Source organism: Xyrauchen texanus, chromosome 17 (genome assembly GCF_025860055.1).
Source record: "Xyrauchen texanus isolate HMW12.3.18 chromosome 17, RBS_HiC_50CHRs, whole genome shotgun sequence".
In the NCBI taxonomy this organism is placed as follows: domain Eukaryota; kingdom Metazoa; phylum Chordata; class Actinopteri; order Cypriniformes; family Catostomidae; genus Xyrauchen; species Xyrauchen texanus.
In genome coordinates, this window is record NC_068292.1 from 23,815,756 (window position 1) to 23,826,568 (window position 10,813).

The window sequence follows — 10,813 nt, forward strand, 5'->3', positions numbered from 1 at the left end:
GATGGAGTGTCAGAATTCAGACAACGCCACTAGACAACAGCTGTGTAGATTGGTATGAACGCCCCACCATCATAATAATAAATTATAACTGGTGACATCCTTCTGCATCACTCATTTTCTAGCTTGCCCGGTCTCTGGCTCTTCTAATAAATTAAATCTGTATTGAGGTTGGGGCACAGCTCCTACTATTGTATTATTAAATACACTGACCACTGTTAATTAATCAGAGCTAAATCCAGAAATGGTGTTTAAAAAAAGCCTATTGCTTTAGAACTTATTAAAAATGGGAAGGCTCTGTCTTCCCTCCATTGCCCACCGAGGATGTAATGTTCTTTCCCTCAAGAAGCGGCATCCCTTTGAAGTCCTCATTCATTTTTCTTAAACATATTTTCATTTAAATGTTTTACTCTTTTCCCTTTTTGGTGCTATATCTGAGATTTGCAGAGCTTTTGTGGCTGCAAGACCACAGGACTTTCTATGGATAATGAAGTCTAGAAAGGAAAGCGTCTGGAGTTAAAGGGATAGTTCACCCAAAAATGAAAATTCTGTTACCATTTACTCACTCATATACTGTATATGGCTGGAGAACAAAAGATGTTAGCCAGAATTACAGTCTTAGTCACCATTGGAATTTGGCGAGTGGAATTTGCATGCCAATGCAATACAATTGTGCCAATACACAATACACATACAGGTATAATAGGAGCTGGCTCGCAACCACTCATTCAGGTTTTGCACTTAGGAGCCGAGACAGGGTTCCAGCCATTTCAGCGGGTAACTCAGCATTGTGGCAAGATGGACACAACGTCTCATTTCCTCCATCAGGGAACAAAGGTTACAAAAGTAACCAAAACATTCCCTATCTGTCACTCACTCACTAAGTTTTGTCGATGTAGTGACAATAGAGGTCCCTATACAAAATGCCACAACCAGTTGAACTGTGTTACATGGACTGGCAGTGCAGTGCTCTTTTTTTCTCCCACAAAAATGGAAAATGAATCAGCTGAGGCCATATGCTTTCATATCAGAGGGGGTATCCTTTCCCAAGGGGAAAGTCACTGCAGAGACCACACCCTGCCCCAAGGGGAACTAATGTGGGGAGTATATATCACATGGACTTATTGCATGTGAAAAAATTCCCACGGTAGGTCCTACTCGGTGGGGAGGAGCTCTACAAACACGGCGACCGGAGGCAGAGGGAGCTCCGCCCAAGGGAGATGCAGATTTACCAACAGGGAAACCGTACCGTGGAAAATACATCACAAGGGGTTACCACAGTTAACCGGCACATGTGGATTTATTACAGCATTTATTAATCTTTGTTAATGTTAGTTAATAAAAAAAATATTATATGTTCATTAGGGCTGTCGATTTAACACGTTAATTCAGTAGCGATTAATTTTTTTTTAAATTACGGGTTAAAAAAACTTACGCAAATAATCGCACTTCCCTCAGACCATAATAAGGAAGATTCCTGAGAAATGCAAGCTTGTAGTACCACCTGTTTACTCCAGATGGCAGTAAGTGAAATTTCAGCTGTATGAGCAACGCGCAGTTTATACAGTTCAAAACTCTGGCTCAGGTGGTAGAGCGGGTCGGCTGCTAATCGCAGGGTTGGCGGTTCGATTCCCGCCCACATGCCGAAGTGTCCTTGGGCAAGACACTGAACCCCAAGTTGCTCCCAATGGCAGGCTAGCGCATTGCATGACAGCTCTGCCGCCATTGGTGTGTGAATGTGTGTGTGTGAATGGGTGATTGGGACACAGTGTAAAGCGCTTTGGTAACCTCTAAAGTTATATAAGTGCAGGCCATTTACCATTTATTAAAATGAATGGGAAAAATTGTAATGCCCAACCAAGGGAGCTCTAAGTGTCCAATTGTCATCGGATGTGGAAAAGAAGTTCTGCCACACAGTTAAAAGAGCCAATCACCTTTTAGATGCAGATAACACCTGTCAATCAACTCGAGAATGCACTTGTGCTTTAGCTATACAAACTATATATTTTTTGTGTGTAATGTGAGGTAAAGAATAACAATTTATGATTCCAGTATTGTCACGTTTTATTGCAGATTTTTTTTAGGAAATTTGTTCTTTGATCGTAATCTTGACCAACCATTTTTTAGATTTTGATCTTTCCTCATTGAAGTAGGTAGGAGCTGTACAGTCATGAAATAGCCTCCCGAGGGCATTCCAAATATGGCCTATATGAACTGACTTGCTAGAAAGACTGTGCTAAGATTAATAAATGCTGTAAAAGTATTGATCATTGTTAGTTAATGTTGTTAACTAATGTTAACAAATGAAACCTTATTGTAAAGTTTTACCAATTACTTTACTGCTTTAGTCCTTCACAAAACTTGAAGGACAGTAGCTGTAGACATTACACTCTCTTATTTGGCACCACTGGTCTGGGGCCAGAATTGTGAATAGACCAGATGACAGAATTATGGGCTAGAAAATCTATTGTCAGATCGTTCTGGAATATTTCCCAAGGGAAGCATTAATTTGGCAAAGTTTGAGATTGGTGTCTGCAAGTGAGTGTGCATATTTACAAAGTAGAGGTTATTCTGTGATTGCTCTTTCCTGAGGTGTTTTTTTCTGTTGCAAAAATTGTTTTTATGGTGACATGTCCCCTCAGATAAAGAATGCAGCTGCGAATGTTCTGCGGGAGACTTGGCTGATATACAAGCACACCAAACTGATGAAGAAGATTGACCACTCCCGTGTACGCAAGCATCAGAGGAAGTTCCTCCAAGCCATTCACCAGTGAGAAAAATGACCTCACACATAGACACAGAGCTTTACACAACAAATTCACCCAAACCTGGGACATAGCAACCATTAGAACTGGGGTGGACCAGAGCCATTGTCTCTGGAGGGGACATGACCCCACTTTTGGTTCACATCTACCACTCACTTATTGGTCAAAGATCATTATATTTTAGAGCTTTGTTTTGCTTGGCCACAGTGAAAAAAACGTTTTTTTAGCAGCCTTTGTAAAAACAGCTTTAAATCCAAGCTGAAGCTTCTGCCAACCAGTTAATCAGCAGTCGATTAAACAAACTTAATCCTAAAATGGCTCCTAATTTGGTTTTGACTACTGAGTGAATGTTCATCTAATTCATATGTATTATTATGAGCCAAGCTGATAAGTTTTATAATGTGTCTCCCAACTTTTTACATAGTTTCTACGCCCTTGCAAAACCTACTTTATATTCTCACTTTGAATTACACTCACATACTTGTGAACAACGAAAGCTATTTATTTGCCAGTGTTGATTTATAGTTGGGTCTCTACAATGTCTCCAAGTATTTTTGCATTGGCCTGCTAAGTGAGCTTTAGTGTTGACTTTTTGAACAAAAGTTTTTTTAAGTGCTTCACATTTTGGCTGAGTGGCCAGTTGTGTGCCGAGTGTGATTGTAACTGTTTCCACACCTGACCTAACTGCACAAAGGCATGGTTCTTGAGAGAAAAACATGAGAATTCCATACATAAACAGGCAACTTCCTCTGCTAACTCTTTCCTTTTTTGCTTTGTATTTGGTAGATCTAGTGTCTTGTTAAGCTTTTTTAAAAAGCTTTTTACACAGAAGCCTTTTTAATTAATTTATTCACATTTTAGTATTTTCAGACCTCACTGTTGAAAGCACCAGCTTAAACCACATGAATTTCCATATTGGTTCAGACTGGTTTATGCAGATTAGCGCTGGTTTAGTGCTGGTCTAACACAGTGTTCCTATCCCTGTTCCTGTAGTCCCCAGAGAGTACACATTTTGGATGTCTCCTTTATCTGACACACCCAATTTAGGTCAGGCCCTGCATTCCAAATGGCATAAATTGGCTTCTGAAGGACACTTCAGTAGGATCATTCCAAACCAAAGTGCTCAAAAATAGCTGCTTTGAAGAGCTCTTCGAAATGAACTTCTCCCAAGCAGACTGGAATTGGACCATCCAAATGTAATCTTCTCAAAGTTTACAAGTAAATCTTAAATTAAATCAGCTGCGCATTCAAACATGTTCTGGTTCTGTAAACTAAAACCTGTTACAACCCTTAGTGTCTGTGGTTTATTGAAACCCTTTAATTATTGTTATTGTGAACTTTTTAAAACTGTATTTTGTTTTATTTTTTGTTTGAAACTAGTTATTTATTATATAGTTAGTTCATTTAATCTGTTATTATTTGATAATTGAACACTACATTTGTTAACTGGTTCAAATGTTCTATTCATTAAAAAATACAAATAATTATAACAGTTTTAAAGCATTTATTTTGTTTTGCATTCTAAATGTAGTTAGTGGTGATGCAAAGTCATATACAGTATACACCTTATTCACAGCATCTTTGATTCTTAACGTGAAGGAAAATGAGTCTGTGAAGGATAGGCTTGCCATCTCTTCAATGGCACACATGGTATAAAGCTATAAAAAGCTCCTAAATCCCATCTGATTTTCCACAACTCACGTTGCCTGGAGTTGTTTGTCTACTGAATGTTCTTGGAAAGATATTTTTTCAATGTTTTGTTCATGGAACGATCCAAAAACACTGCAGAGCAGCCCGTTGAAGAGACGGTATGTCTTGTCCCTCACAGCCTTTTTGCCATTCCCATTAAAAATCATAGATGGCGCAATGCAAGTGATGTTTCATAGCATCTTACAACAGTAACAGCATCTCCTTTGGCCTGGAAAGACGATGATGAAGTGCGTTACACAGGACTGTTATTTTTAAGTCCAACTGTATACTCTTCAACACTCCGAAGCTCTCACTGTGGAGTGTAAAGCCTTTGAAGGGATTAGCGCATAAGGATGAGCCATTCATAATGGAACCCACCCGTAGAGTCTCTACTAATTAAATGATAAGTTGAATAAGGTGGGTTTGAAAAGGGTGATATCCAAATTATGTACTGTTTGGGTGTCTAGATTGTGGACCAGCAAAACCATTCTTTTTATCTGCAAAGAGTGCTGATCAACCATCTTTCTGGTGAATCTGGTACACAAATAAAGTCTTGCTTGTTGCTGGTGACCAGAAATTGATCCCATTGACAACAACCTCAGAAATTACCAACATTGCACAACCATGGCCAAGTTAATCTTCATTCCCTGCTTGGGATATTTCACTTGGCCAGGCTCTGGCTGCTGTATTAGCTTCTTCCTGAGATAAAGACTATTAGCTGGCTGGGGTCAAGATGTTAATGCTATTCTATGTCCCTATGTGGTTAGCTTTCACACACAGACTTGTCATTTTAAAAACACTAATCCTCATGTCACTGTTTTGTTTTGGAATTGACCACCAATTTGAAGGGCTCCTTTCATATTGAAGCCTTTCTTTTAAAGACTGCAGGATAAATAGGAGAAGTCCAGTGCTTTTAGAATTTATGCCGTAATTGTGTATTCATCTCGGAGAATGGAAAGTCGTATCAACAACAAATTAAGATAACATGCTGATTAAGTTAATTAGTCAGTTGTCGAGTTTATAATTGAGGGCCATCGTTGCTTGTGAGATTAGAAGATCTAATGGGCTTTGTGTGTGTGTGTGTGTGTGTGTGTGTGTGTGTGTGTGTGTGTGTGTGTGTGTGTGTGTGTGTGTGTGTGTGTATTTATCACTTTGTGGGGACCAAATGTCCCCATAAGGATAGTAAAACCCGAAATTTTTGACCTTGTGGGGACATTTTGTCAGTCCCCATGAGGAAAACAGCTTATAAATCATACTAAATTATGTTTTTTGAAAATGTAAAAATGCAGAAAGTTTTCTGTGAGGGTTAGGTTTAGGGGTAGGGTTAGGTTTAGGGGATAGAATATAAAGTTTGTACAGTATAAAAACCATTATGTCTATGGAAAGTCCCCATAAAACATAGAAACCAAACATGTGTGTGTGTGTGTGTGTGTGTGTGTGTGTGTGTGCGTGCACGCCCATATTTTTGCAGATTGCGGAGTGTTAAAATGGAGCAGAGAAAACTCAGCGATCAAGCCAATACTTTGGTGGACTTATCAAAGGTAAGACTACTCTGAACGTCAGACATGACTTGCTTACACTCTCACATGCATATAAACACAAATCACAGACATGGTCACATATCAGAGCCCACACATATGCATGTTACATCTGTTAGGAAACAGTAGACACCCACACACACACACACACACACACACACACACACACACACACTTTCAATGGCATTGTGTTCCCTTTCCTACAATATTAACGTCCCCACATGCACACTTTATAATGCCCAAGGCTGCAAGTGCATACACAACAACACATAATACCTGGTGACACACACATACTTTTGCTTTCCCAAATATATCTCAGCATTCAACTGTTTCCATGCTGACCCATTTGTTTCTGTGGCTTTGTGTTTCCTAGCAACCTGAACAAGTGTTAAAGCAGGGATGACAGTGGGAGAGAAGAGACAGGGAGAGGGTGGGAGGGGAGAGAGACAGGAAGCTGAAGAATGACAGAAAATTGTGTGCAATTCAAGATATTTTTCGTGATGAGTGTGTGTTTGTGCATTTTTACTTGAATCTGAGTCTTGTTAAATGAGTGTAGCTTTATTTCTTCTATGTATGCATTCATGAACTCCTATGATTTTGGGAAAGAGAACGAGTTGTCGTGTATTCCTGGAATGTGAACCGTTTTCTCTTTAGATATTTAGAGAGTGTAGTACAGTGTATGTTTCATGTGTCAGGCCCATTGTTATTTTTTTGTAAGATTTATTATGTGCTTAGTGTTAGATTTCAATTGGATTGATTAAGGAACATTTAATCTTATTTTCTCTCTGTCCATTTTAAGCTTTTTCTTTTTCTACTGTAAAAATTCTATCCATTCATTTCCTTAAAGGAATATTACAGGTTCAATGCAAGTTAAGCTTAATCAACAGCATTTGTTGCATAATGTTGATTAACACAAATGTTTGACTTGTCTCCCTTTTTCTTAAAAAAATAAATAAAACAATGTGGGTTACAGTGACGCATTTACTATGAAAGTGAATGGAGCCAATCTATAAGTGTTAAAATATTCAACAGTATAAGCATAAGTTTCAAAAGTATAGCCACAATACTCAAACAATATTCATGATAACATTATTTAAAGTTATATCCAATTTTATAACTTCGTTGCCTAACGGCATAAACCCTAAAACAACTATAAAAATGACAATTTAAATAACTTAACAGCTCAGATAATACACAAGTTTTAAAAGAAGAATTAATATAAGTGCTTTTATAAAATGATAACCTTCCAAAAATTGGCCACATTGTAAGTATCTCAGTGTTACATCGATTTTTCCTTTTTTTTATGAAAAGGAAGGTCAAGGTTTTTTATTCATTTATATTTTACATTTTTTGTAGTAATCAACGTTATTCCACAAATGCTGATGATTGAGCTTAACTATTGAACCCGGAATATTCCTTTAACTTCAAAGTCTCTTTTTTTCCCACTAATATTCCATGTCTAGTTTCTATGAACTACTAACATCTTTTACTTGTCCTCTTACTCAGAGGAAAATTGTATTTCTCAGAGGCTGCCCTTTCCAAGCTCACAAGGCTTATTGGAGATATCAGTTGTTTAAGTATCAACTTGGTCTCAGATGTTTCTCTTAAAATGTATTTGAAGAAATAAAATGAGACAATTGTTGACGTACACTGTAAAAATGAATAGATTCTCAAGACACATTTTGAGGTACCTCAGATGCCACATCGGCGGAACTCTCTGGAGATCCTCCAGGCACCATTTCAATTCTCTGACAAGCGTACTCTTAGTTCCTGCAAGCACTCTGAAGAACTCTAAGGACTGTCAGCAGTTCCTTCAGTAACCCTTTCATAAGCGAAAAGCTTTGAGGCATTTTTTATTTATCTTGAAGTTGCTTGAGGACAAGCAAAGGAGGATAAGATTGAGACTTCTTTAAAGGAGGATTCCTCCTGTGTTGCATTTGATGAACCCCAAATGGTGCCTTGAGCATAATTTCATCTTTACAGTGTAGAATAGAGCAATATAATTAATGTGAATAGCTTGGATAATTTGGTCTTGTAAGAATTTGATGAGAAATATTTCATATTGATATATCTGACTTTGGTATCTTTGAAAATCTGAACAAGGTTAGTACCATTGTTGAGATCTCTTTGGAATCTCTGAGGACTGTCAGCGGTTCCTTCAGTAAACACAATCTAAAGGAAAGCTTTCAGTCACTTAAAATGTATATTGAAGTTCCTTGGGTACACAATAAGATATCTGAGGCACTCTGAAAAGGAGGTTCTAGAGGTTCACCAGAAGGTTCTGAGGAACCCCAAATTGTGCCTTGACGATCTTTTTGATTTTAGAGTGAGAGGAGAGACATGAGATTTTTAGGGACATTTACTCAGGAGAAATATCTGACTTAAGAAGACTAAGTCTCCATTTCATCTTCATTTAATCTCATTGCTGTCTAGGAGAAAATTGAGATATTAAAAATATTTCTTTCATATGGGTATGAACTTGTCCATTCATTACCTTTTATTTTATATCTTATTTATTTTATTCTATATCTTATTTGTACTCTCTCCGGTATTCTTGTTATCGTCCCTGACTCTATTCCTCTGGCTGTCCTGTATCTCTCCCATTGCTTTCTCTTCACCACAGTGGTTTATTCTAACCACACTCTCCTGTCTCTCTACACAGATGCAGAGTGTCATGTATGAACTGATGTCAGAGCTGAATGACCGCAGTGAGGATCTGGAGAGGCAGATGTTAGGTCTGGAGCAGCGGGTGGAGCAGTTGACGGTCGGGTTTAACACTCTGCCTGCTCACCTGTCCGCCACGCTCACTGCCCAGCACACTGCACTGGTTCAGCTGCTGCGTGAGCATGATGCCAAGATCCTGAGCCCCAATATGCCCTCTGTGCTCTCACCCACCGCTGCCAGCCTGCCTCTAGCCAACCCCCCCTCCATCACCACCCCCGGCCAGCCCATCGAGGAGAGTCCCAACACCAGCACCGCCAGTTGCTGAGAGCACTGGTGTGGGCAGGGCCTCTGGGGTGGAGAGATGGACGAATAGTCAAAATAACACATACACATACAAAGCGCTGTATCTACAAGTATTACAAAGCTTAACGCCACAGAATATATAATTGTGGAGGAGAGGCTAACATTTGCACAAAAAAAAACCCTATGACAAAACTGCCATATTTCATGTAGTCCACAAGAAGGACGTACCTTACTGTTAACATGAATGTATACATTTCAGAAGACACTAACACATACACATACATGTTAACATGCATGGACTCTCACTCACACACTTTCTCTAATCTTGTTTTTGCTACCAAAGTGCTCTGTCTACAGTTTACTGAAATGTACTAGGCTATATGGTGTAAGTTGCAAACGAGGGACTGGGGTGGGCGGTATCTATCTATACAGATATAAATAGATTCTCAAGAATGTTATGATGGGGAAAATCTGGACAGCACTTTTTACAGTCTGCAAAAGACCAACAGCCATTTGAGCAAAGCATTATTACAAGGAGCAATGCTGAAGCCAGTCGATATATTATAAAACCACCCCATCAAGGTGGAACAGCTGCTCACACTGAAATAACTGTAGAATGAGTGATTATAGTCATTTTCTGAGTGGAATTGCTTCTATTACAATGGTGTGTTGGAATAAGAGACTATTTTACTTCTGACCCCATTTCAATGGAGACCATTTTGATAACTGACTAATATTGAGACCATGTGGCCGGTATACTGAATTACATCCTCTCAGAATATTGTACAGAATGTTATTACAGCTTTGTATTGCTCAGTTTTTTACCATTAATAATGCAGTTATAGCTCATATTTAATATAATTATACAATAGCACTCTTCTCATTCGTCATTAAAATTATGATCACTGTATAAATAACGATTTTATTATTATTATTATAATTATAGATAAGGGAGGAGCTGTTTACGGTTTAAATTATTTTGTAATTATTTTTATTTTATCAGAGAGAATTAATAAAGTATATATCTATACATGACTGTGTCTATGTGTGAGTATTATTGCAACTGACAAGACCAAGCGAGTGCATAAAACGAACTTGTCCCGTGTTTTTAACTTTTTATCTTGACACGGCGTCTAAAATACGCGGCGCAACGGTCAGAGACGAACGTATAGCGTATGTTTAAAAGAAAAGGAGCCGGACGGACGCAAAAACAAGTTGATGATGTGAACAGCCCCTCATAGTAACCAACTCTTATGCTCTGTAATAACAGAACCCGATTCCGCTGATGTTAATCATAAAGGCTACATTATTTCAAAAAGTGGCAGGTGTCGCATAACTATCTGGTGCTGTTTGCCAGCGCCTGGCAAAACCCACATTTTGGTTTAAAAATGAGTCTTAACGAGTCTCTGGTTTCTCTGTGCTTCGTTATAAGTTCTCAAAATAATTATATTGTATTGGAGAGCTGTAATGTCGACATGCCGTTGAAAGAAAGAGCAATTTGGTGGGTTTTGCTAATGAGCTCATTGATTAATCTCAGTCAGTAGACTAGACTGAATGTTCCCAAGCTGTTGATACCTCTCAGCACTCATGTGCCTGTGAACATCACACTGACAGCACAGAGAGGATCCTACAAATGGTGAGTGACCCACGGTAGTTGGGGCATGCTCAGCCCAGCCATGCAGTCTCAATACGTGCTGCATGCCTGAAAGTCTTTTATTATTATTATTATTATTATTATTATTATTATTATTCAATAACTCTGATCTCTGTCTTTGCTTACAGAATTACAGGATGAAACCATCTGGTATCTATAGAGGCCCTATATGCTAATATTAGGCTATATTAGCATATATCTAT

The 10,813-nt window shown here is 38.5% G+C and overlaps 1 protein-coding gene across 3 annotated transcripts in view; it reads left to right on the forward strand.

The window, feature by feature from the left end:
* LOC127658317 (small conductance calcium-activated potassium channel protein 3-like) overlaps nt 1-9,906 on the forward strand; it is a 145,140-nt gene extending 135,234 nt beyond the window's left edge. For 2 of the 3 annotated variants that reach the window (XM_052147543.1, XM_052147544.1), the window contains 3 exons: nt 2,640-2,767; nt 5,923-5,992; nt 8,652-9,906. In XM_052147543.1, coding sequence (XP_052003503.1) covers nt 2,640-2,767; nt 5,923-5,992; nt 8,652-8,978 — 525 coding nt within the window. In that variant the 3' untranslated portion in view covers nt 8,979-9,906. The remainder of the gene's footprint in view (nt 1-2,639; nt 2,768-5,922; nt 5,993-8,651) is intronic. The other variant, XM_052147545.1, reaches the window with a different exon arrangement.
* The last annotated feature ends 907 nt before the right edge of the window (nt 9,907-10,813 follow it).